This window comes from Astatotilapia calliptera, chromosome 3 (genome assembly GCF_900246225.1).
Source record: "Astatotilapia calliptera chromosome 3, fAstCal1.2, whole genome shotgun sequence".
In the NCBI taxonomy this organism is placed as follows: domain Eukaryota; kingdom Metazoa; phylum Chordata; class Actinopteri; order Cichliformes; family Cichlidae; genus Astatotilapia; species Astatotilapia calliptera.
In genome coordinates, this window is record NC_039304.1 from 33,501,578 (window position 1) to 33,528,554 (window position 26,977).

The 26,977-nt window shown below is 41.0% G+C and overlaps 3 protein-coding genes across 4 annotated transcripts; all 3 read left to right on the forward strand.

Annotated features, from left to right (window-relative positions):
* The first annotated feature begins 979 nt into the window (after positions 1 to 979).
* On the forward strand, positions 980 to 11,414 carry LOC113019357 (protein FAM117A-like). The gene is made up of 8 exons (XM_026163015.1): positions 980 to 1,714; positions 2,529 to 2,674; positions 4,524 to 4,619; positions 4,955 to 5,071; positions 5,779 to 5,907; positions 6,106 to 6,292; positions 8,145 to 8,304; positions 9,222 to 11,414. The coding sequence occupies exons 1-8, from the start codon at positions 1,396 to 1,398 to the stop codon at positions 9,508 to 9,510; spliced, it is 1,443 nt and encodes a 480-aa protein (XP_026018800.1). The 5' UTR covers positions 980 to 1,395; the 3' UTR covers positions 9,511 to 11,414.
* Positions 11,415 to 14,816: 3,402 nt separating this feature from the next.
* On the forward strand, positions 14,817 to 18,126 carry LOC113019359 (cytochrome c oxidase subunit NDUFA4-like). 2 transcript variants are annotated; one of them, XM_026163018.1, is made up of 4 exons: positions 14,817 to 14,849; positions 17,451 to 17,539; positions 17,646 to 17,706; positions 17,862 to 18,126. In XM_026163018.1, exons 1-4 carry the CDS (start codon positions 14,838 to 14,840, stop codon positions 17,916 to 17,918), a joined length of 219 nt encoding a protein of 72 aa, XP_026018803.1. In that variant the 5' UTR covers positions 14,817 to 14,837; the 3' UTR covers positions 17,919 to 18,126. The 2 variants fall into 2 exon arrangements, with proteins under 2 accessions (XP_026018803.1, XP_026018802.1); XM_026163017.1 differs by lacking the exon at positions 14,817 to 14,849 and adding an exon at positions 15,611 to 15,856.
* Positions 18,127 to 19,412: 1,286 nt separating this feature from the next.
* Positions 19,413 to 25,537, forward strand: cenpt (centromere protein T). Its single transcript, XM_026163016.1, has 13 exons — positions 19,413 to 19,748; positions 19,912 to 20,032; positions 20,107 to 20,251; positions 20,329 to 20,422; positions 20,514 to 20,650; positions 20,779 to 20,836; positions 20,978 to 21,114; positions 22,132 to 23,208; positions 23,297 to 23,623; positions 23,703 to 23,808; positions 24,056 to 24,229; positions 24,333 to 24,437; positions 25,136 to 25,537. Exons 1-13 carry the CDS (start codon positions 19,663 to 19,665, stop codon positions 25,263 to 25,265), a joined length of 2,697 nt encoding a protein of 898 aa, XP_026018801.1. The 5' UTR covers positions 19,413 to 19,662; the 3' UTR covers positions 25,266 to 25,537.
* Positions 25,538 to 26,977: the final 1,440 nt, after the last annotated feature.

The window sequence follows — 26,977 nt, forward strand, 5'->3', positions numbered from 1 at the left end:
GGCCTCTGATCCTGACTGGATTCCTGGGAAGGTGCAAACAAGCATGTGCAGATCAGCCATCACAAGCGCTCATCCCAACCTGTGTGAAGTCTGCAACAGTCGTTCCTGTACCCAAACTAATCAGCCACTGACTGTCTCAGTGCTTACCACCCAATAGCACTTACAGCTTTGTCTTTAGTAGTTTTAATATATATTACTTTTTTATATTTACAGTGTAAATGACTACATGTTTGCGCTTGATTTCTCTTTGCATCTGAAGGTGGAGCTGCTCTGCAGTGACATTATTCACGGTATAATGAAAACTACAATAAAATTTACATAATTTGGAGGAGTGAGAAGCAACTATGTACATTTCAGTGGCCCTCCCATAGGCGTACTTTACATTATTATTTCCATTTTGTGTTATTTTATACTTCTACTTCACTTGGAGCCAATTATTTTCTTTCATTAATGAGCTACTTTTATTTTTTGGGAGCTGTAGATATAGTAGTGCTGCAATGACTCTAAGTACTTCAACGCATTTTCTTTTCAGCTTTTATGCCATTTGAATCAATGGCCTTATTTTTACAACAGCAGGTGTAATAACAAACGAATGTTGCTCTTAATTAAGAGAGTGCTCTGTAGATCTTTCTACACAAGTAATGTTTACTTGCTAGGCCAGAAAAGCCACTAGCATGGCCCTTTAATACATGTAAACTACTGCAGCAGCTTTAAAGTATGCTGATTCATGTGTCAAGGTATAGCTACAATAGTCGGTTTTCTCCTTTAAAAAGGTTTAAATTTGTTTTTAAAACACGAATTTAACATTAAAAAATAAGCTAACCTCAGATATGAATTTGGGGGCGGGGACACCAAACTTTATGGGCCTAAATATGAGGGATTGATGGCGCACTGACAAATAGAATTGAAATCTGAGGCTTCCCGACCAATCAAAAAGTGAGATCTGGGAGCAGGGTCCGCCCACACACGTAATTAAATCCACACCAGCGTGGTGCTGGAACTGTTTGGAGTTTGCGTTGAAACAAGAACGCAGAGGGCTAGGGAGCTGTGCTCAGCCTCGCATCCTTCACGGCCACCTTTAAAAAGGAGAGAGAAAACAAACACGCTCCAGCCCGACAAGTTGTAATGAAACACACTTTAAAGTTTGCTCGGAAGCCGTGGGAGTTGACGTAAAAGTGACTTTTTGAAACTGGAGCTGCTTCCTCCTTCGACAACGGGGTGAAATATCTCAACATCCTCACAAAGAAACTTTGCTTGCTAGGCTGCTAACTCGCCACACAGCCAGCAGCAAGGAGACCAAAAAAAGTATGCTCAGCGGCGAAGACGAGAACACAAGCTCGTATTGACGTTTTACTGGTCGAGTTATAGTGGTATGTGCTCGGACATGGCCTCTGAATGACTCGCCTTGAGTTTTCTAACGGTTTTTCTTCGAGTAGTCATCACCAGCACCAGAGGAGAAAGAGCCGCTGCTGGTTAACTTTAGCCAGCCACCACCATCACCAGAGCTCCCCCACATCTCTACCAGGCAGGACAGCCACAGCTAATAACAGTCATTTAGAGTTAAGTGGACCCAGATTTGACACTGTAAAGATGTCCGGTCGAAGTGGAGCTGGACACACGAGGGGTGCTGCTTTGGGTCCACAGCCGCTGAAGGCAACTGTCCCATATCAGCTGGCCAGCAAACCGAGACCCAACAGGATAGATGGGAAGCCAGGTATGAGCTCAACACCTTTTTCCACCTTATCCTTTCAAGTTTAAGACCTCACGTAGTGTCACGATAGGTGTAGAAAGCTGGGTGCGAGTTTCTGCAGTCCTGCGCAGTTGCAGAGCAGCTTTATCTGCTAGTTGCCCAGTAGGGCATTTGCAGACTTTAGATAAGATGTTCAAACTTGTGATAGCAAATTCTCAGTAAAAGAGGGCAAGTTGGTAGCCGGATCCAAGCATAATATAAACTGTCTTAATTAGTAACACGAGCTATAAAATATGTTTTGTGTGTGTGTGTGTGTGTGTGTGTGTGTGTGTGTTTTAAGGGAAACTTTGCTACTTCTATATTAAAGTATTCAAAATCTGTAGTTATATTTTCGAAATTTAAAAAATGATAAAATATATTTTATAATTTCTTCTTGTCAATCAAACTGACTATTTGGTGTTTATAGGGTAATATCCAGATATTGGTAGCCCCAAATATAAAACTATTTAAGTATTTTTAGCGTCTTAAAGAGCATTTTTGTCCATTTTTAAGAGACCCTACTGTCTTTTTTGTATCATGTGTAGATGGCTGTGACATGAAGTCTCTTGATGCTTACTGTCAGTACGTTAAAACCTTTAAAATAGATTTAAAGGCCAGTGTCTGTGAAAAGTAGCATTACATGTGTGGCTTTCTGATGTGAAGGTGAAAATGATGCAATGCGTTTAAAATAAGTGTCTGCCACTACAATGCTGCAAGTTTCCTGAGGAAAAACCGATTAGTGTGGATTATTTTTAAGCTTTTTATAAATAATAAGAAAATATCTCTGCGAAACTGACAGCTAGAAAGGCCAGATCCCACCAGCTGAGCCCAGGCATGAGGCGGACGATGTCCCTGGACGCCATCATCGGGCCGTACCTGCAAGGACACTGGCCCAAAGAACCAGAAGGCCCGAGCTGTGTACCCCGCCAGGACAAATCCACCCAGGTCAGCGCCACAGGGAATAATGCTTTCAAGTGTGGGAATTATGAGTGTCAGAAAAATGAATGGAATGGCATTTATCAATGATGCTTCCTCAATTTAGAGCTTTTTTTTTTTTTGCTTTTTTTTTAATGTTTCTCAGTTTTGTTTTTGGGTTTTTTTGGGGGGGGTGGGGGGATAGAGGTTAGGTCACATCACAAGATTAGCTTGCACTTTTTGCAGTGAAATAAGTTGCTCTGAGGTTGAGGGAGGGAGGGTGGGGGTAGGGGGGTGTCCGGTGCTTGCACAGCGATTACAGAGTGAGAACTACAGCCGCGACAACAGTCCCCGAAGTCAGCTGACGAGGCCTTTTTGGCTGCACCCATCCTCTCTGCTCCGTGCAGGCACTCGCCACTGCACTTTGGTTGCCCACATCCTCCCTCCCTCCCTCCGTCTTTGTTTTTCAGTTTCTCCTGCTCTTTAGCTCGTCTGCAAGTTTGACAAGTCTGTGGGTGTGGATGGTGCGATGTGGCTGCATGTTGGCCTTTTAAGCATGAGACGTTGATCTGTACTAAGTGTGAAACCAATGATTAAAATATGTGAAGTGTTGCTGTAATATTTCATGTTAAACGTGACCTGTTTAACGTGAAATATTACAGCATGATTTATGCAATTGCTGTTGGCTTGTGTGGTGCTTTGGCTCTACTGAGGAGATGTGAGAAGTAAAATCATGAAAGAGAGCTCCACGTTGCTAGCCACATGTTTTTGATGGTGCCTTCAGGTGACAGCAGACCATATGTGGACTTGGGATGGCAAAGCTGCGCACCTCCATTGTGCAACCATGGCTGCTGCTTAAAGCAGAATCTGCTGCGTTTTAGGTCATTTGCTACACAGAGAGAAGGATTATGGGTATGCACTTGATGCAGATGCGCTCTTGCAGTCCTACAAAAAAGCAATCTCCTGTAGACTGTCAGGAAAGGTGCTGTAAATTGCCTAAGAAGTGAGCTTAGACAGAAAGGGACAGACGGTGAAGTTTATCAGATGGGAAGGAGTAAAAAAAAAAACAACAACTAACCAGTGACCAAAAAAGCCAACTGTGGCTGCAGTGGACAGTTTTCACTTCAATACAAAACATTTCTTCCTGTGTTACGAGTTCGATCTACTCCGCGGCAGGGGCTAAGCTAAGTAACAGCAGAACCCAGAAGAGTAGCCCCCCCCAAACAAGTTATTCCGTATAATTCTGACACTGCCCCCTGGTGTCAGTACACAGTTAAAACATGAAAGCAGGTCTGCAGCTTGAGGTGCAACTTATCATCCAGCTAAGTACACAGTATCACAGATCGTAGTTGGTCCGCCCTCTTGCACTATGCCATTTAAATGCAGCTAATGATTTGTGCAATGATGGAAAAATAACAGCGAATTACCACTGAAGAAGCAGAAGCAGTGTGATGTCTGCGCTGCCTGCTTTTACAGTTCTGGGTTGCTGGAATTTATTATCTTGTGCTGTGAATACTGTGTGAAATATTTTCTCATGAGATGTTTTATCACACTTGTGACGTGCATCTGGAAACAAATGGCATATGTAATGGTCTCTAATTGTGTCTGGCTTGCACTGAAGGCAAAGAAACCACGAAGTATTATAAGAAATGCAAATTTTGAAAATGGCCTCAATCTGTAATTAATGATTGAGTCATTATTGCTTTAAGTACATAAAGAAACTGTACACAAGGCTCTATAGCTTTCCCTTCATTTTGCATATATGATCATATGACAGCTTTAGACCAAACCCTAAAAATACTTAATAAAATGCATATTAAAGACATGTGATTGCATATGAAGAACATCAGTTCTCATGGCTGCTTTCTTCCCACCGCAGACCCCAGACTCATGGTCCGATAGATCCCACAGCCGGCGAGGAAGCAGCAGCCACAAGCGATCAGCATCATGGGGCAGTGCTGAGCATCTGCGAGAGGTCAGTTCAACTTTTGATTGCGCAACATGCTTTTGTAATGCCTGGATTTGCTAAACTTGACCCTTTTTTTTTTTAAATTAAAAAGGGCAAGTTCTTGAAAAAGTCTTGACTTTTATTGACATTGTTGAGCAACAGGAGACTGAGGTCATCTGCAACGTTCCCCTTTTTATACTTTTTAACGAAGCCTCACTTCTCGTGATCTCACTGAACATTGAGCCAACATAAAAAACATAATAAAATCCTTGTTTGTTGATACTAAGCGTTCGACATGTGGGATTAAAGGACTTCCTTTGTGTGTTTGCACGTAGAGGTTGATTAACATGTGTTTGTTTCAGATCACTAAACTAAAACAACAACTGCAGCAGTGCAGCAAACCTGCAGTCTCGGGGGCACATGACAAAGACCGTCAGCGGGGCTATCCTCAGGGGGGCCGTAGCCTTGGAGCTGCTCAGGTACCTTAGCATCAGCAGACACAAGCACACTGAATGAGTTACTTGAGGTTTTAGTGCAGATGTCTCTAGAAGTAAATTTAGGTGTATTTGTTTTTTCTTCTGTACCGTATATGGACACCTGTCACTGATTTACATTCACAAGAGCGCATTACTAAGCTATGCAGGTCTCTGCAGGAAGTGAATGAAATAAAACACTGAGGAAACAGGAAGATCACTACATCATGCTAGCTTCTGCTTTTCAGATTGTAATGCACGGTTCTGCTTTTTCAGCACAGCTGGTGTGTGGTCCCACACTCCACTGGGCTGTGGTGATTTTTTTTTTTTTTTTTTTTTTTTTTTCTCAAATAAACCAAAGTGGTGATGAGACAGCCCCATGCAGTTTATGAAAACACTTGTTAGTTTGATTATCAGCATTGAGCTTGCTGGATTTTTGAGATGTCTGAAGCAAATGACTTTTTGAATGCCTGTGTGCTCTCAAAAAATAAGAAAGTTTCCATTTTCTTTGTTGCTTTTTTGTTGTTGTATTTTTAATGGTAACAATTAAAAAAAAAAAAAAGTACATTTAGCCTGATGTTTTTGGAAAATATGGAAATAAAAGAAGCTGAAGGGAACTCTTAAAAAAAACAAAAAAAAAAAACAAAAACGTCCTGGTGTTTGGCTCTTAGGAGTAGTGCAATAAAATTGTGTTCACTTGTTTATGTGCTCAGACTCAGCCTATTCCCATCCCCCCTGCTCCCCTGTCTACACTGGTCCCTCCCCTGCGCTGCAGCGTGGAGGGCCTCAACCAGGAGCTGGAAGGCATGTTCATCAGCCAGTCACTACATCCATTACAGAGGGTAATTATCACCTACAGAGCCCACACATGCTTGTTTACACAACATGGACATGTGAAGATGTTTAGGCATTGTTTTATTTGCAAAGAAAGGCGGGTTTCAGAGGTGGCACATGTAGTTTTCTGCTGAAGTAAAACTTCTGCGTTGGCCGATTTTCGTTTAATTAAACGTTCTAAAACGTGCAGTTTCTTGTCTCGACAGCTGCTCGAGGTTCCAGATGGTCATCGGGCTCCGGTGCCTCTGCAGAGCTGCAGCAGTGGATCTCAGAGCGACCCCCCCACCACGCCCCCGCCATCGTCATCCTCCACCTCCTCCTCACCCTCCTCCTCTCCCAACGACATCTGCACCTCTCAGCCCAACTCAGATGCTCCTCCAGACCTGCACCAAGGTTAGTTTGTCAGACATTTTAGATAAGAATTTAAATTTTTATAATGGTGAGAACAAACGTGAAAGTATTGATTTGCTGACCACTTTATTAGGTATTAGGTAGGTATTAGGTATTAATTACCTTAATTGTTCATGGCATAAATTCAGTGAGGTGCTGGAAACATTCCTCACATTTCGGTCCACATTGACGTGACGTGTTAAACACATCAGGGGATGGTACACTGGTATTTAAGAGCTGAAAATGGTCATGAGCAGTACTTGGGTAGTCTGTTGTATTTAAACAATGCTCAGTTGATACCAAGGGGTCCAAAGTGTGGCACAGAAATATTCCCCCTACACCAACCGGCATGTTGTTACATCATACATGCAATGGATCCACACCCTGCCATCTGAATCGAGACTCTTCAGACCTGGCAAGGTTTTGTTGGGTTTAAAAAAACAAAAACAAAAAACCATTTATTGTCCATTTCTGGTGAGGCTGTGTGAGGTGTAGCCTCAGTTTTACTGTTCTTAGCTGCCAGGAGTGGCACCCGGTGTGGCCTTCTGCTGTTGTAGCTCCACTCTAACATGTTGTGCATTCAGAAATGTTCTTCTGCATACTTTGGTTGCTTGAGTTACTTTTGCCTTGCTATGTCCTCAAACCAGTCTTGACCATTCTCCTGATATTGAGGTGTTTTACCCCAGAGAAGCTCTAATCACTGGTTGTTTTCTCATTTTCAGACCATTCTTTGTAAACTCTACAGATGGTTCTGTAGGAAATTTCAATAAATCAACAGTTTTCAAATTACTCAGACCAACCCATCCAGCTAGAACAACCCTGCCACATTAAAGTCACTTAAACTCAACTTTGTTTCTCATTCTGCTGTTTGAACGTCAGCAGGTCATCTTGCCTAAATGCACTGAGCTGCTGCCTTGAGATTTGCTGATTAGATAACTGCATTGATGAGCAGTTAAACTGTGTGTTTTTAAAAAGTGTCTGGTAAGTGTATTTCTAGCAGACGCATGTAGACATAAAATTGCAGCACTGATGTATAACTTTGTGGCGGTTTCAGTAACGCAATTCAGCTCTGCCAAAAATATGTCTGCAAAATGCAAATATGGCATGACATGTGTTCTTTATATTCACCATGGAAGTTATTGTTTTTTTGGTGTTGGCTTGATGGACTAAAGAGTTGTAGTTGTCTTAGTTTATAGTAAGTTTCCCTCTCACTTATAATTTCTTTATAGGTTCTTTCTGACATTGATCATGGACTTGGCAAGGAACATATGAATTAGGTGGCATCTCTAGCTGAGACCTTGAAATTTGACTTCCTTTAGTTGTGCATCAGGAAATTTATAAATAGATTTCTAAATGTCAAAAGAATGCAAACTGCTATTAAGGTTTTAATTTCTTTTCAGTCCTTTGTTTATTCTTCAAATTGAATCTCAATTTGGGGAACATGGGTGAAGTGAAACCCTATCAATAAATGCCTAAGTGATTGTTAGGGAGTCTGTCCCATACCCCCCAAAATCCTGTGTTTGTAATGTACTGCGTGCCAGAAAATTATTACTTGATGATCATCACCACATTGTCTGCACGAGCCTTTGAGTCCAGAAAGGACTTCAGACATAACACAGTGTATCTAGGCTTGGAAAGGATGGGCTCTAGCTGAAAACTTCATAATGTTGATCAGTCATAGCCAGAAACCAAGCTGAAGACAGTTTGAGAGAAAATGACAAGACATTGTTAAGGGGGTGAGGTTGATAAGAAGTGAGTAAACTGTTTCTGCCCCTCAGAACATTCAAATCATATATAGATAGATAGAGATATATAGGTATATCATTCTCACAAATGTTTTCTCTCCTATTTTCAGGCTCAACAGACAGTGGGCTTCTGTCTCCATTCCCCTCCCAGAATGAGGCTGACCTTTCTCCTCTCCTGAACGCCTCATCTCCCGGGCCCAACAAAAGCTGCTGCTTCCAGAGAAAACCTCCAGAGGGCTGTGAAAGGGTGAGAGTGTGGGAGGAGATCAGGTAGGTTTTTATTCATTTTGCTTTGTTTGCATGCTAGAGGGAGACAGATGAATCACCTCTGGATAATGAAATATAATTAGACAAATACTGTATACTCCCTGTCATTTAACACGGTCAGCATGTAGATGCCCCCTGGTGGTCACATTTAAAAAATAAACACTAGAAAAACAAACTAATTCAGTGTCTTTACCCAAAGTTGAATGTGATTTCCTGCATGACGTCATAGTTTTTAGTTGAGTCAGAGTTTACCTTGTACTCTGTTAGAGTGAGTTAGTGGCATTAACTGTAGATGTAAGAACAGTCCCCCTTCAAAGCAGTTTGTTTGTTCAGCTTGGGAGTTTTGTTCTGCCAAACAGACAAGTTGATGATGTTGCAACACTTCATGTTGTCAGCACTAAAGCATTCGAAGTCCTCCTTGTTTTTAACTTGGTCGGAATCTTACAGTGTGAAATTACTAGTCGTTACTCATTAAAAGGAATCAACAATTACAAAACTCTGTTGCCTGGTATTTTAGTTTTTCTTTTCTAGTGGGTCCGTGACTTCTAGGGGAAAATTTTGGCTTGAGTAAAGCCTCGTGCATGTTGACATGTAAGCACAAGCAGCGACTACAAAGATCAGGGATGTCAAACTCATTTTACATTGTGAGCTGCATACAAGTCACTCTGATCTTAAGTTTGCTGGACCAGTGAAACTTCCCTTTCTGTCAGTGAAAAGAAGTTTAACCACATTTAATCCCAGAGATATCTTAACATTTAAAAAAAAGAAGTGCAGAGTCAACATTATGTCTCAATTTTTCCACATGATAAAGAAATGCTGTTGAACTAAATGTAAGAAATCTGACTGTGTGCACTGAATGTAACCAAACTTTTTGCATCACTTTTATGGACATAAGTTTTTCTTCTCCTTTTCTTCTTTAGCTCTCCACAGAAACCCACGATGGCCCTCATCTCCTCCTGCCCCGACCCCAACAAGGTAAACTTCACCCCCTATGGGGGTTCAGCCTTTTGCCCAGTCAGCCTCCCTAAGCCCCTGCTCCCCTCCATGGACATGTTTTTCAGAAGCTTTGGCTCTCCAGCAAGCAACTGCTTGAACCAGGGAACAAGCTCCTGTCAGATGGTCTCCTCTAACACCTGGGCTGTTCGTCCAGATCCTCCTGCAGCCACCACTGTGATGGGAGAAAGTTCTGGAGAGGGGCTAGCTTTATAAAAACGGCTCCAGGTCGTTTATTTGGAAATGAACAGAGTGGTCTGGGACAGATGTCTAGATTTCTTTTTCTTTTCTTTTTTTCTTTTCTTTTTTAAATCGTAGCTCATTCTTTTGCCACACAGGTACAAACAAATAACATTGTTGCCCTTTTCAGCCATGCAATGGCATCACTAATGTTCATTAGAGCTTCATTGAGACTTGTGCACCCCTGCAAAAGACTTGAATTTATATTTCCAGCATCAACTCTAGTTGAGAGCAATCATAGTTTTAAAGGCTTAAATCTTGCACAACCACAAATGGGTCATCTGTTTGTGCTGCTGGAGCTTCCCCTACAACACAACACTGCTGCAGAGAGCTGCTTTTGAATTAGGCATAGCAAAAAATGCTTATGGGAGGAATAATTGAGTGTTTATACAAACTAGTAACGGATAAAGTGCTGTTTATGTGCTGCTTGTTGTTATCTAGGATGCTCTGTAGTGAGCTGATCAGCAAAAAATAAATAAATGCATGCGAGCCATTGTAATCAGGTATTCACTCGTCATGTTGAAAGTGATGGATAAATGTTAGCAAATCTGAGACTTTCAGATGCAGCGAGATTAAAGGAAACCACTGGATGTCTGAAAAGGGCTTGATGTTGAAGGTTATTGAGAAAATGAGTCACAATGCAAAGGAGAGTGCTCTGAGTTTCCTTAATTGCAACACTTCTAAACTAAACAAATTTAGTTCTGTTATTACCCAAAGATATTTACATTTGTCTTAGCCAAAAATAATTGAGACACTGTGCTGTCTTACAGCAGCACTGCTCACTTATTTTTCTGTAAACTTTCACTTGATTTGTTTGACTGACTGCTCACTTCCTGCACAGTTATTTCCTCAAAGACGCCACAACAGTAACTTTGTTGATACTGTTCCTTATTTTTAAACTGCATCTGTTTAATTATTTTTTTCATCTTATCAAAGATATTTATCTGCTGTTCACTTATTTCCTTGCACCAGTCACTAGTGTACGAAGCGTGACAAATCAGTGGGTACTTTGTTTTTACCTGATTTAAAGGACAACATGAAATGACATTTTGGTTGTTGTAAAGGGAATTTTGTAGATGTAGAAGTTCAGGTAGCGTCAGCACCTAATGGCTTCATCACATGCATTCTTGCTTTACGAGTAGTACTTTTTTAAAATGTCTTGTTTACTTGCAAAAAAGGGTTGCATGTTGTTTATTGACGTTCTAGATCTGTGCCTGATGGTACGTTTTAGTTTTGAGGTTTCACTGCCTAGTTGACTACCTAACCAGTTTTAGTGGTATAGACTTGTCGTCCTCAGTTTCCCTGATCATTTTGTTCTGCCAAGCTGACAAGTTAACGATCATATAGTTTTATTTTCTCGCAGACATGTTTGCACAAGTTGAACTACTACTTTTGAGTCGCAATTCTTATTTTTATACTCACTTTTGTACTTGGTTGTATATGTATGTGTAGTGATGTCTGTTTTTTACCCTTTTTCCCCAAATACCTGCTACATAAGCTAAAAAGGAAAAAAAAAAAGACCCTTGTCATTTTTAGTTTTGTTCTGTCAGGCAAATGTCACATGTATCGGGTGGATTTTTATGCACTTCCAGCAGAGGGTGTTACAGAGGAGAGGTTTCCTCCATAATTTAGCCTCTGATAGTTCTGTTTGCATGTGAACTGAAAGTTGACTATTTTGATCTTTTGACTAACATCTCCTAGTTTTAGCATCTTGATGAAATGCTGATGGACTGAAATATTCTTATTCCAAATAATCAAAGATTTTTTTCTTTCCCCGGTTGTGGATACTGGGAATGTTATCTCAGGTTCTGTGTTTTGTCTACATAAATACATGATGCTAGCATGTCTTCTGTGTTTATTACATTCATTTTAGCATTTTAGCTCTTAGTGCTTTGTTTTGAATTCACCACACAATCTATGCAGCCATGGTGTTAAAGAGCAGACCTATTGGTGTGAAGTCCCGTGCGTATACTGCCAAGTTTTCATTTCTCCTACAATTAAGAAGCTACTTTCAAACCTTGTGCATTCATCTAGTCATACTGGAATATTTGTTTCTAAATTGGGTAAAAGAAAACACTAGAAAATCTTATAATGGTACCGTGTGTCATTATGTCACCATATACTGTAATCTTCACTATTTTCTGGGGCAGGGGAATTGACAACTGCCTGACTAAGACGTGTAATTTCCTCTTGTCTTGAGTCACATTGATTTCTTCAGTCCTTACCTTTGACTCACCACAATGCTTCTCAGTTTTGTTTTGTTTTGTTTTTTCCCAGAAAGCTGATTATTGGTGGCACAAACATTAAAGTTTCAGCAGTTTGGTTCATTGTCTCAAGATACAGTGCTCAGCATAAATGAGTGCACCCCTTTACATTTGTCAGAAAACCTTTAGTTTCCTTTCAGAATCAACATTTTCTATGAGATACTATAATACAAAAATACTCCCACAAATGTGGGCCATTGATTGCAAACAAGATTTGTTAATTTGTTAGGAAAATCCTTTTTTTTTTTTTTGTGTGTGTGTGTGTGCAGACTCATTCAAGCCCATGTTGCAAAAATGAGTACACCCCAATTATAGTCTAAGGAGAAAAGCCACACTTAAGACTACAAAATTCGAATTACCAGGCATTCAACCAAAGGTGAGTCTAATGATTCATTTACGAGGTGTCCAGCAGACAGGTGACCATAAAAGGGCATTACTTAACAAGGAAAAGCCCTTCCCATTTCATACTGCCAGCAATGGCTCCACATGGAAGAGAAATGTCACAAAATCTGAGAAAGGAAATAATTTCTTTACACAAAAAAGGTGAGGGCTACAAGATCAGCAAAGGTTTACATATCAGTCAAAATACTGTAGCAAAAGTGATCACAAAATGTAACAAAGATTGAAGCGCAACCATCTTAGACATCCAGGCCGTCCACAAAAGTTAACATCTCAATGGGAGCGTCTCCTGATGAGAAGGAAGGGTTGAAGAAATCACCATGCAAGTTCACTGCAGTTCGCTAAAGCAGTAGAAAGCCAAACTGGAGTGACCGTTTCCCGTGACACCATACGGCATACACTGCAGAGGAATGGCATGCATGGGTATCGTCCATGAAGGAAGCCTCTCCTAAAGCCCATGCACAAAAAAGCACGCCTAGAATTTGCTAGGGCCCATGCTGAAAAAGATGAAGACTACTGGGACTCTATACTCTGGAGTGATGAGACAAAGATCACTGTTTTTGGAACTAATGGTTTCAAAAGTGTATGGCGTCATAAAGGAGAGGATTTCAACGACAAATGCATGGTGCCTACAGTGAAACATGGTGGTGGCAGTGTCCTTATGTGGGCCTGCATGAGTGCTGCTGGTGTTGGGGAGCTGCATTTCATTGATGGTATCATGAACTCAACAATGTACTGCTCTATTCTGAAGAAGAAGATGCTGCCATCACTCCGTGCACTTGGTCGTCATCCACTTTTCCAACACGACAATGATCCAAAACACACATCTAAAGCTACTGCTGCATTTCTGAGGAAGGACAGGGTGAAGATGATTGAATGGCCAAGTATTTCTCCTGATCTGAACCCAATTGAACACCTGTGGGGAATTCTGAAGCGGCAAATTGAGCATCACTCTCCATCCAGCATCCAGGCTCTAAAAGAGGTTATTCTTGAAGAATGGAAAAAGATAATGTTGCAATATGTCGCAACTTGTTCATTCTGTGACTTGATGCTGTCCTTGAAAATCACGGTGGTCATACAAAATACTAGATGTAGTAGTTTGTGTTGCGGGGTGTATTCATTTTTGTTTCATCCAATTTTAGTAAAACTGAAGATTTTGTGATCTAAGTTATATTATTAACCTTAATTTCATGTTATGGAGTTAAACAAGTGTTCAATAAAACTCAGTCGTGTGAAAATTTTGGAAATTGTTCTTTTGTTCATTGAGCTACTGATTTAATTTGTGCTTTTTGAAGGGAGTGTACTCATTTATGCTGAGCACTGTATCTGAATGTCTACATGCACCGAGTTGCTGTCATGTAATTTCCTCATTACATATTTGGTTAGTAAACAATTGAACAGGTGTGCCTGAAGAAGTCACTGATAATATACACTTTGTAAACCGATCTTTTCATGAGCTTTGCTCGGCATCTGTCACAGAACTGAAAGTGAAACCATTCTGAGCAGTTTGTGACCTTTTTATTTAAACTTTTTAAGGATGTTTATTGTAACTGTAAATCTAACCTGAACCAGATAACCTCAGACAAACTGTAAACACTTCCAAATCCCATCGCAGCTAGATAAAACAGCATCACGTGCTGATACTGTCATGGTCCTGGGTCGGTGACCCAGCGCTTTAAGTTTATTATTATCATTTTCCAATTTATTATCATGATTATTATTATTATTGTTTGAGTTCTACGTGTTATATTCGGTCTGCCTCTGAGTCTGCGTCTGTATCTGTCTATCTATGGTGTCACCCCGTCTGTTTGTGAATCTGTCTGTTTAGTTCAATGTCTTGTCTGGTTCCATGTGTCTGAGTTTCCTGTTTTATTGTGAAGGTCTGTGTCGTATGTGAGTGTGCTCAGATTACGTTTCCCCTGTCTCGTCAGCTGTGATTTCTCCCAGGTGTGTTCCCCTCCTGTCTCTCATCCCTTGATTACTGCCATCTGTGTATTTAAGCCCTGTGTTTCTCTGTGTCAGTGTCGCCTCGTACCCTCAACTTGCTGTGTGTTTGTAATGTCCTGTCCTCCAGCACCTCGGTTTAGAGTTTTGTCTTTGTAAGTTTTATTTCGTGAATCATTCCTCCAGCAATAAAGCTGAGTTTTCAGTTTATTCCCATCTCCAAGAGTCCTGCTATTTTGGGTCCACCACTTCTGCTTGCCTGCCACACAGCCAACCATGACAGATACTTCTCTTAGTTAGTCATTTCCTCTCTCTCTCTCTCTCTCTCTCTCTCTCTCTCTCTCTCTCTCTATATCTCTATATATATATATATATATATATTTATTTATTTATTAGGGGTGCAACGATATTCGTATCGATATTGAACCGCTCGATACAGTGCTTTCGGTTCAGTACGCATATGTATCGAACAATATAACATTTGTAATTTATTTTATCAACTTTCCTTCTGACGATGCTGTCTGTGTTGAGCGCTCAGTGAATCTGCGTTTGACTACTCCGCCTAGGCTGCACTGTCGAGCGCAGATCCACTGAGCGCTCAACACAGACAGCATAGTCAGAAGGAAGAGCGCAGGGCACCTCCCCCACCCTCATTCAGATCTGGCGTTTGGAATTATTTTGGTTTTCATGTGACATATGACCCTGAAGGTAAGCGAGTCATGGACTAAAGTAAAACAGTATGTTGGATGTGCCATGCAATGCTCAATTACTAGTGGGAACTAGTGTGTTAGCGCAGTTAGCTCGTTAACGTGTTGGCCGTCTAGCCCCATGCACGGGGCGATCGGCGGTAGCTCGTTAACGGAGATTTGCAGTGTTGTGGCGTTAAGGTTATTTCAACGAGATTAACCTGAAAGCACTAGTGGGAACACAACGAATATGACTGCACATTTACGCCGACATCATCCTAGTGCAAAGACAAGTACAAAAAACAACAAGCATGCTACTAACTTTAGCCGAGTCATTTAGACAGCTGTTAGCACATGATTCTCCTTATGCTGCTGAGAATATAGCCCAGAAGAAGCGGATAGTATAGCTTTTATTTTGGAAAGAGACATTTCTCTGTAATAAACTCTCTTTTCCAAAGATGAGTGATTCCTCAATCAGATACAGGGCTTGCAATATCGCTAGCCCGACGTCCTGGAGCTAGCGATTTTTTCAGTCGGGCTACCAAAATCTATCTCTTCCCTGCCCGTCGGGCTATTGTAGTATATATATATATATATATATATATATATTATATATATATATATATATATATATATATATATATATATTCGCATATTCGCGCGTGCTGGTTTGAGCCTATAGATTGGTCTGAACGGTCCAACTTTAGCTGCTCAAAATAAATAAAAATGGAAGTGGAGGGTTTAAAATCCACTTGAGCAAACCCCCCGTAGCGCTCAGAGATATGAGCCCAGGTAGGGGGTTCGCACAGCTGCTGTCGTTGCATTGTGGGATTGGCTGACAGTAGCGCGTGGAGGTAGGGTGCAGTTCAATTGTACGTTCAGGCCTGCAGGAAACTGCAGGAGATCCTCCGGAGAGGCGCGCCTTCAGCCCGCAGATATTCACGTTAACGGAGCCGGTCAGCGGGAGGACTGTCCACCATGTCTTCATTCTTTGGGGTCGTCGCCAAGCAGATTAAGAGCCACCCAGCTGTAAGTCTCAGCCACTCGTTTTATTTTTACGGTCGTTATTACCAGCCTGTAACCAAGGAGACGGTGACATTGAAACGTGCCTATCAGAAGCTTGAAGCTGCGCGCGCTCCCGTTTCCCCCCCAAGATCTCTCCTTAATTACCTGATGTGGGATCAGCTGTAAAGGCTCAGGAAAACAGTTTTTGTGACTTATCCACACACTGACACCCTAAAGTACGCATTCGTAGAGTATTTTACTATTTATAAAAGCAAAAATAATTTCATATACAGCTCTGAGTGCGGAAATCTCAAATTCCTCGACAGACTCACAGGTTTCGGTTAGAAACATTGGTAGAACATTTTCACGTCACTACATTCTTATTGTTTTAATCACTGTATTCGTGTAATCCCGTGAAAGCTTTTCTTGGGTTTTTCACCCGCAACCTCCTGACAGAGTTCGTTTTTGCGCTCTGGCATCCGCAGAATCAGACAACCGCATCACCTGCTCCTACTGAGCGTGATACACTGATACTGTTGTTACTGAAATGTTATAATGATGATAATCTAAAGGTTCAAATCTGTGTGTGTGCGCGCGCGCGCGCGCGGGGGGGGGGGGGGGGTCGCTTGTTTCACGCCACCGTGCGTCTGTAGCCATGCGAAAGGGTTTGTGGTGGCAGCACGTATAGCGGTGGAGTAGTTTCCATATTAGCTTGAGTGAAGGCCAGATAAATGCATGTGAGGGTTTATTTCTCCAAGGACGACGGTGTGAAAGGGTTTGGTTTGTGGCAGCCTCCATATTAATAGACCTCTGGATGGAAATGCTTTGTCCCCCTCCTGCTCTGTGACTGAGCAGCCTGTTGCTCCCTGCTGGTGAAAACTCTTCATTGTTTAAACAATCCTCTTATGTCATGAGATAACAATACCAACATGGAAATTCTGTGCATTTTATACATCATAGACTGTTACTATAAAAGTAGCACTGCCTTAGCAAGGCTTTTTGAGGACAACTGCACATTTTTACCCACAGCAGCAAGGTGAGAAAGTGGCCCTGGTTGTATTAATAGCTGTTAGACACATGCAACTGGCCACGGGGTCAAAGTGTGGTGATATAAGCAGGGACAACAACTATTTGCCCTTATCTTAAAACTTAATAAGACACATTATGTCTTGGCAATGCACAGTAGGAAAAACTGGACTCCTACACATGGTTTGTAACAGATGAAATGCTGAATAAGATCCAAAAGGACGCAGATAACAAAGATGTATCAACGTTTTATAGATCAAACATAGAAACATACTCTTTAAGGCTCCACACTGGAAATCCTGCAAGATCTGCAGCTGCAGAGGAAAGCAGAGTCCGTCTTGTCTGTTCCCATCTTTTATGTCTGCAGTTTTAGTTTCTGACATCTGGTAACCTAATCTAGGACTACCACTTCCAGTCAGAGAGCAACAGATTTACACAGATTTATAGCAACTTCTCCTCCTCCATCCTAAACTCAAGAAGGAAAATGTGCCCAACATTTTTAAAACTCTGTATATTGTTCTCTTCTGGTTTTGCTCCACTGGCATTGATAAAGCAATAGCTTTATTGACTAATTGATGCCCTTTCTCCAAAGCTGATCCCCCTGTTCATCTTCATAAGTGGAGGGGCAACCATGAGTGTGTTGGCCCTGACCAGGGCGGCTCTGAAAAACCCAGACGTGTCGTAAGTATCTGAGACGATTTAAACTTATAGAAAAGCGGGCGTTTTCACTTTCCTCGGTTACTCGGGGATGTGTTGTTTCGATCACGGCTTTTCCTCTTGTCTTCAGATGGGATCACAAGAACAACCCTGAACCCTGGAACCAAATGAAGCCCAATCAGCAGTACAAAGTACGAGCCGTTTTTCTTAATCCTTTACGTCAAGTTATAGAGCAGGCATGTTTCTACAAAGGACAGGCCATAATTTTCTGTTATCTTGCGTCAAAGTCCATATCTCAGCAGTCATATGATAATGCATATTTGTTTTTATGTGTGTGTGTGTCCAGCTTCTTGCAGTAAACATGGATTACTCCAAACTGAAGAAGGACAGGCCAGACTTCTAAGCCATCCGTACGAGGAGCCTTTGCACTATTTTTAAAAAAAAATCAAACAACCTATGACAGCAAATGAAAGTTTATTTCCAGTGTGCTGGGCAAAGGGATCATTCACCTATAAATGACTATGAATAAAACAGACAACCACCTGTTTTACTGATTGTTGAATATAATTATCAGTTTGCTGCCATAAATTATTAAAGACTATTTAAATCTTTAACGCCTCCCTTGCATGCTTATTACAGGCAAGAGCTGAGGGGAAAGATTACAACACATCAGAAAATGTGAGAAACAAGAATGTGCTCTTTTAGTGGTTTACAAAGAAACTATATTAGAATTTGAGACAATGAGAACAAGTGCCACCTGATGTTTGTTTATATTATTTAAATAGCCTTATATTTAATGCATATATCTCAAATTCTAAATGGTTTAACCATCATCTGCACCTGGTCTTAGATTTGAACCTAAAAGAAGAAATTCTTATTCTATTGACACAGATTTTACATTTTAATGTCTAAAGTAAGTTTGAATTTTTAAAATCCAGTGTTGAGCCAACCCTTGTTTGTGTGTGTTGTTTTTGTTTTGTTTGTTGCTTTTTTTATATTTTGCTTCCAACTAGTCAGACTTCCTTGTAATTTTTAATGTGTTCTAGAGCAATTCTTGAAAAGCTCAAAGCTTTTGCCCCAATTTCCTTAACTAAATCTATGAAAAATGCCAAGGATAACAGAGTCTGAGAGACATAAAATTGTATTTTTGCACCAACATAGTGATTCCCAAAGAGCTATTAGTTGAAATCTTGGCATGGTGTGCAGGTAGGATGTTCTTCAGGAATGGAAATGGGGAGAAAAGCCTGAGGTATGCCAAATGAATCCAAATTTGAAATTGGTGGTGGTAGTGGTGTCCAATCTTATGATAAAGGGTAGGATAAGTTTCTCAAAATGAAACATTTTTATAATTTTCACCCCTTGTGGTAACTAACATGTTGTTTTGCAGGGAATTATGATATTATAAATTCTCTTGAGAACTGTGTTGCTCTCACGTTTATTTTCCAGTTTATCGCACTGCACTCCACTGGTCAAAATTTAGTGCACACCTGACAGAAATTCAAAACACCTCACTTGCCTTAGATTATTATCTCAAAATGTCGAGTCATTAGCTCAAATTTTCGACTTCATTTTCAGAAATTTCAAGTTATTTTCTATGTTTTGTTTTGAGATATTTTCACAAAAGTTTCATTAAGATGATAATAATAATAATAATAATAATAATAATAATGGATAATCACCCACAATTTTGAAGTATGGATGACAACTAAACTAAACTAAAATACAATAAAATAAAATTTCAGTATTGAAAAAAATTCCATAGCTCTGATTTTGTAAATTATTCATTTATATTATTGCTTTTTCTGAAAACAATATTAAAATTTCATTTTTAATTTTATTTATTTATTTCATTGCGATCTCGAGGTTCAAAGCCAAATCTCTCTTCTCGCGAGATTTCACTTAAAAATAACGCGGGACCGTATGAGAATTGAGTCCGTTGAAACAGAAAACACAAGGCAAGGATCAGAGCACAAATGACGTTCGGGTGAAAGCTGAGATAAACGACACTAATTTCAGCTCAGCACCGCTTGTTTGGACAGCGTCGTTGTGGAAAAAGTCATTTGTTTGACATTTTTGACGTTTAACTGCCCGCAATTGTCTGCTAGCTGAGTTCAGCTAACCAGCTGACTTTGCTCCTCGGTGGCTAAATGGATCCCACGGAGGATTTGTCCGCTCGGGTCCTGCTGAAACATATTCTCACCACCGAGCCACCCAGGACCCCTGTCACACGCAGGTACGGTTCATTTTCTGGGAGAGAACCACGAAAGTCTTATTCACTGGCGTTTTCAGCATTAATGCTAGCTAAGCTATCGCTAACGACAAACTTGTGGTTGTCGCACGTTAGTCTCAGCGGCTTTGTATTCAGTATTATTAATCGTAAGATGACTTGTCTCCAGTAATTCACAGGAGCCGAGTAGCAGCGGGACCCGGCGGAGTAGCAGGCTCAGCAAGAAAGATGCTGGTCCCCAAACCCCGCAGGAGATCCTTAGGCGGAGCATGAGACATAAGCTCCATGAGGTAAAATAGAGGTGAGCAGCGTAGTTGTTATTCGTGGGCATGTTAAACTTATTAACTTTGTCCCTTTTTTCTAGAGCATAACCAGAAAATCCCTCCCCGCCACTAAAAGGAGGACTGCCTCAGTTGTGTTAAAAAAGGCAAACATGCCTGCCACATCTTCAGTACTGATTAATGACGGAGACACTCCCAGACACATACTCATAAACATCCTGCGGACAGGTGCGTGAACTAGCCTTCTTTTAATTCCTGGTTGGTTTCGGTTGGTTTTGCTTTTGCTTATATGTTTTGGTTTTCAGAGCCGGTGAAATCCCCCGTGGTTCATGAGACAGAAACATCTGAAGAGCCGGAGCCACCTTCAGCCAATTCGACCATCTCCAAAACGCATCACAGGTGAGCTGTGGGTTACAGGGTGATTGATGGTATTACTGAATTAGTCCTGGTTGTGATGGAAAATAAACTTTTGAGCTGAATTGACTTTCAGTATGGAGCTGTCAGGGCTGGACCTGCCTGATGTAACAGTTGGCCCAGCAGCCAGCACTGCAAAGGGACTGAGCCGAAAGAGACCGCGCAGGAGTTTTAACACAACGGCTTTTGAAAAACGACTTAAAGATGGAGATGGTAAGATTGAAACGAGCATTGAGGAGGTACACAGATTAAAAATGAGGTTGTGGGGTTTTTTTTTTTTTTTTTGTGCTTCTGCAGCAATGTGAACACTTACTGTGTATGCTGGATGTTTGTGCTTTCAGAAGCTGAAGAGGAAACTGAACTATCAATAGATGACAATTCATCACTGTCTGTGTTGAGGTAAAGTGTACAAAGAATGCAAAATATTAATTCTAATCAGGGATCAAACCCATGACTAGGTTTAGAATTAATGATCAGCGTGTGAATGCACACCATGTTTGTTTTTTATGTTTTTTAGTTTATGTCCAATCTGTTTTTCAGCTCTGCTTCCTTGAATTTAAAAACTCCGTTTGTTGACGCTAAGACTGAGAAAAGAGGTCTGCAGAGAAAAGTTTCAAATCGTCGGAAAATCTCAGAGGAAGAATTTGGTGCTGCTGTAGATAAACGACGGATGGGAGGTGAACACTGCGCTCAAAATACTTTATTACATTCTTCTAATGGGACACAGGTTTTTCAAAGATTTCTTTCTGAGGCACAGCAGTCATACAACCATATGGTGTAAAACACAGAAACTTAACCAGAAATGTAATATAATCTCACACACTGTTGTTACCAACTGGTTAATTTGATAATTGATTCATTCATTGCTAAATAATCTCACTATCAGGATTTTTCACCTTGAGAACTGTCACTGTATTTTGACCTGCTATTGAGTCACTTTAAATATCACCTTCTTTCGGTTGCTCACTTTAGGGGTCACCACAGTGAATTTGTCAGTGATTTGCATCCATCTTTATCCTCAATCCCTTTATCCCTCCTCTGCACATGTCCAAACCCCCTCAGCTTTGCCTCTGTAACTTTGAGTCCAGACTTTGACTAAACCTGAGTTATACTCATTTCTAATCTTGTCCTTCAGACTTCTTAACATCTTCGGCCCCAGCTTGGCCTCTGGTCCTTTATTCAGACATTTTGGTCTTCTGCCACAAACCACCCCTGACGCGTATCTCCACCGTCTTCTTCACCTCTCATACATTTTGTAGATGAGTGCATGTGAAAATGTTTCAGTAAGTAAAGCTGTTACCAGACTGCAAAGAAACAGCTGCTTGGGACCATGTCTCAAAAAGAATCGTGCTGAAGGGAGGTTTAAAAAAAAAAAAGTGGAACTATATTGGATTGTAATTTTGTTTAATGCCAGTTTTTATCACAAGATTGTGTAACAAGGCCATGTAACCTTTGGTTAAGTTGCCGGCACACATACAACAACTATTCAACCTACCTACAAGTAAGGTGCTGCCCCCTGCTGGTGAAAGTTTTAGTTAAATTCTGCAGAGGTTCAGTGCAAACCTACGACTGAGTATAAATTTAACACTTCAGCCCAGTGATGTGAGAACAGAAGTACAGCATGAAAAGAATTGTAGGTTATTTGCACCTGCTCTTTACCTCCACCTTACATTTTCCTCCTTCCTGTCATCCAGGTATGAGCAGCTTTGGACCTGTGGAGCAGGGGCTTGGTGAATCTACTCACTCTGAGGGCTTCACCTTAGGTCTAAGCAAACTCAGCGAACCAGATATCACAGCCGATATCGTGAACTGTAACACGGCTCTCTACGCCCAGGCTGATGCCATGACCTCCAACTTTTCTATCATTGCTACTCAGGACAAACCTACAGTCGTGGCGTCTCAGCTGCAGAAGGACATGAGGGAGATGGAGCCAGAGGAGCAAATGGAAGTGGAGCAGAGCAAGCTGGAAACTGACCAACTGTGTGTGTTTCCAACTGAAGATGAATCTGAAAAGAAGGAAGCAAGGAGAACAGTTTACAGTAAACCTGAAGATGTCTTGGCAAAATCTGACGGAGATGAAGATGTAGTTCAATCTCGGACCGGTGTAAGCGAGGATGCAGCTCAGTTTGAAGACGTTGAGGAAAGAGCAGAAGTTGCTCTCAATTCCGAGCTTGAACAGGGTGTTGAAGCAGGGTCACAGGCTGAAGAGGAAGCTGAAGCAGATTCTAAAACTGAAGAGGAGGAGGAGGAAGATGAGGAAGATGTAGTTGACTCTAACACTGATGGAGGTACAGCCGACTCGCAGATCGAAAAGGGTGATGACGCAGGTTCTCAGTCTGAAGACGAGAATGTGGCTGAGGATCAGACTGAAGAAGAGGAAGAAGACAAGAGAGGCGTAGAAGAATCTCAAACTGGTTCCCAGTCCGAAGAGGGAGCAGAAGCATCTACTCAGTCTGAGGAAGAGGACGTTGTACTAGACTCTCAAACCGAAAAGGATGAAGAGGATGGTGGCACTGAATATCACACTGATGAAGTTGTAGCAGCCCTGCCTGAAGAGGATGTTAGTGGTCAATCTGAGAGAAATGAGCACGTGACCAAGTCTGAGAACGAAAATGACTTTGAGATCTTCAGCGGTGAAAATGAAGAGGAGGCATCAGCTCAGCTGAAACATGACTCAGAACACATCAGCCGGAGGGCTTATCGCTCTGAGGGCGGTCTCATTGTGCCGGTTACAGAGGCAGCAGAGGATTTCCCTAATGCTACGTTTGCAGGTTAAAAAAAAAAATCAATTAATCAATCATTTAGCATTTAAAAATCTGTATGATTGAGATTAAATATTGTTTGTGGTTTTGTTTGTAGGATGGCCTGATGCCAAATTCAAAGGACATGGCACTCTGGATTTGCGCACCAGCTTTGAGATGGGAAGCCATGAGAGTGGTCAGACTCACACCGGAGACCCTGATGTGGCCGAATCCTCAACCCAAGGACAGGCAGAGGCCACTGGGACAACGAATGAGCCTGAGGCTGACAAAGAGAACTCATTTCCTCTGTCAGAGGGAACGTATGACATTGAAGATGGTAGGAGTGAAACTGTGCCTGATGAAGCTCCAGCTGAGGATGCTGCTGAACCAGAAGAAGAAATGGAGGAAGAAGAAGAAGAAGATTATGATGATGAAGAGGATGAAGGTTATTTTCTCTTTTAACATGCACTGGTAAAATATCTATTTAAGCATTCAGAATGACTAAGAAATCTGTTTTCTGATAGCTTCAGACTTCCCCTGCAAGACTCCAGCGTTTGTCAGACAGAAAATTAATTTTAATCGTCCTGATCCTTTAGCATCACCTTCTGTTCTAAAGAACAATCAGGCCAGGTAAGCTGCATGTCCTATTACACTTAAGTGTGTGTGTTTGTGTGTCCTGTGGGTTTCAGTCAGGACTGTTTTTAGGGAGAAAGAAGTACCTACTCAGCTGGGGATATGGACCTTTCAGCTGACACAGTGCTCTTTTAACTCCCTAAAAGCTTCTCTACTTTAAATAGAAAAACTGCTATTGTAGCACAGGTACAGAATCAAGTTTTTATTCGGCAATTCACTGACACTCTCTTCTGATCTCCACCAGTACCAGCGGTACAAGAGAACCTTTACCTGCAGCTAAACCTAAGCAGAGGAGAGTGAGGAAGACGAGGATCTCTAAAAAGGAAACTATCCTTCCTAAGAGCTACCTTATGGGCGTCTTTAAGCAATTTGCCAAAACAAAAGTCTCTGCAGACATCCACCCTGTCCTAAATGAAATGTAAGTAACACACTGTGTTTCGCCATTAATCACATGCAGTGTCTCTTTGTCTGTTAGAACTGTGTGTTGCTTTAATATAACAGATTTGTTGTAATTTTAACAGAATGGATAAATTCTTTGACCGGCTAGCTGAGGACCTGGAGACGTATGCTGCCCATGCAAAGAGAAAAACCATAGAGGTCGAGGACGTTGAACTTCTGCTGAAAAGGTATGAGGGCAGAATTCAAGACTTTTTGCAATCAGATGTTTTTAATGTCATAAAGCCCCTTTGTTTAATTAAGGAGGAAAAAGCAAAACTTAAATACCACTTAAAAATGTAGCGAACTACATTATACACAAAACTGCATTATGTATTCCTAGGAGGGTTTGAGGAGGCTCAGTACAACACTGCTATATAACTTTATGGAGCAAACATGTACAGATTTATTTAAATACCTTGTTCTGCATATCTCAGTGTACATGTCAACTAGCTAGCTGTTTAGTTTGTCTGGTGTGTGTTATCAATAAATGAATAAAATGAACCAAAAAACAAAGCAAATCAAGAAACCTATACTGAGTGTAGGCCTGTCTTTCCTGTCCACTCTCCACTATCTAATAAAGGCAAAAGGCCCCAAAATAATATGTATTTTAAGCCAGAAGTGCCCGCCTGTACAGGTAAGGCACTGACTCTACAGTAAGGGGGAGGAAAAAACCCACTCTGCAACGCTTGGATTATTCTGACCTCTAGATGGCAATGTTGAGCTCTTTGTAGTTTGAAGGCTATATCTGACTGTAATAAGAGCATAAGCCTGTAGAATATCTTAAATGCTGCCTATAGGTAGCACACCTCATTCATGATCTATTTTCTGACATTTCACATAAATTTTCTAACATGGAACTTAACCAGTATGTGTTTGTAACTTGCAGGCAGGGTTATGTGAATGACAAGGTGCCAGTGGAAGTGCTTATTGAAAAATATCTTCGCATGGACCAGCGAAGGCTTCTAATCCCCATCGCAACCAGTGGAAATGTTGTTATCCCTGCAAAGCGGAGGTGAATCTTTCATCTCCTGGACTGCTACTTGTTTTTCTGTACACTGCGTTCAAACAATGCCTTTATTCATTGGAGCATAAAAGCTTCTGTAAATGTGTAAATTACATGCATGTATCTTTATTTTACTGCGAGTCTCTGGACAACTGTACTTTGTTGCTGTTAGGTATGTTTTCATGGGTGCAAATATGCGTGCCAACTGTATTCTCTACAATATGAAACAAAGCAGTGTCTAAACTTATAATAATAATAAAGGAAGCTGAAATAAAGTTTCACATATCTGTGCTTCACACATGTATTATTAAGGAAATACTCAGACAGAAATATCTTATGTTTGTGGATCGTGAGGGGCATTTGAATTATTTGTTTTTCCTTGATAAATTAGGATTTCAGCCCATCATGCTGTGCTTTGTGCTGCTTATTAAGAAAGTTATGCAGATATACACTGCTTTTATAAGGCTCAGAAAGACTAGATGGCCTAAAAATTGTGTTTTTATGAGAGTACTTGAGAAATGGAGAGAATGTGAGGACAGCACCGCCTGGTCCAGAGTGATTCAGCCTTGCTCACTAAATGAGGCAATCGATATATTTCATCACAAATGACTGGTTTAAAAAGGAGGACATAATAAGCAAGAAACATGCTGTAGTGGTAGACTTCCTCTGCTGCTAATAATGTTTTCCATAAAAGCTTAAGCTTTTGTTATATATACACACTCAAACAGGCGCTAATAACATGTGATGCTTCTTAATTCATTTTTTACATTGAACAGCTGATGTCTATTTATCTCTGCTTGAGATTACAGGGCTATTTACTATTCTTTTTAAAATGGGCTCAATTAGTTTTGTTTGGATACATTATGTACATGTGAATGTCATGGTGATTTGGGGCTTTTAATGGGTTTTTTAAACTTGTTTTTCCAGGGTGGAATGATTGTACAGCATACATGTTTAAAGACTTTAAGTGGATACAAGTGGGCAGCATGGTCGTATGGGGTTTAGCACTGTTGCTTCACAGCAAGAAGGTCCTGGGTTTGAATCCATCATCTGGTCGGGGGGGGGTTTTCTGTGTGGAGTCTGCATGTTCTCGCTTACTCCCACAGTCCAAAGACATGCAGTTACTGGAATTATTTTAACTGGTGATTCAAAATTTCCCATGGTTATTGGTCTTTCTTGCAACACATTGGTGACCATTGGAAATATATATACTCTCCCACTAATATTTGGTTAAATGCCCCTTAGCAGGTTGTGTCTCAACCATAACCAAAGGGTTATGGTTGAGACACAACTTGCTTGTGTCACAGATGCCTGTGTCACAATTCTAGCTGGATATTTAATCACTCTTTTTGGAGGAATTGATGGAATTCTCAATAGGGTTGACATTGGAGTTTTGAGACAGCCATTCTAGAAGCTTAGTGTTAGCCTGCTTTATTGATTCCAAAATCAACGTAACATGTGTTTGGGATCATTTCCCTATTGAAACACTCAGTTGTGTCTATGTTTCAAACATCTAACTGTTGATTTAAGGTGTGCAATGTACCAGCACCACTGGGAGCAGTCCCAGAGCATGATGCTACCACCAGCATGCTTGACAGCTGATACAGTGTTCTTAGGTTTGAAAGCCCAACCTTTACATCTTGAAACATCCCTCTGTTGTTGTGGCCAAATAGCTCATCTTTTTCTCATTTGACCATAATACTCTTCCCTAGAATGTATTTGGCT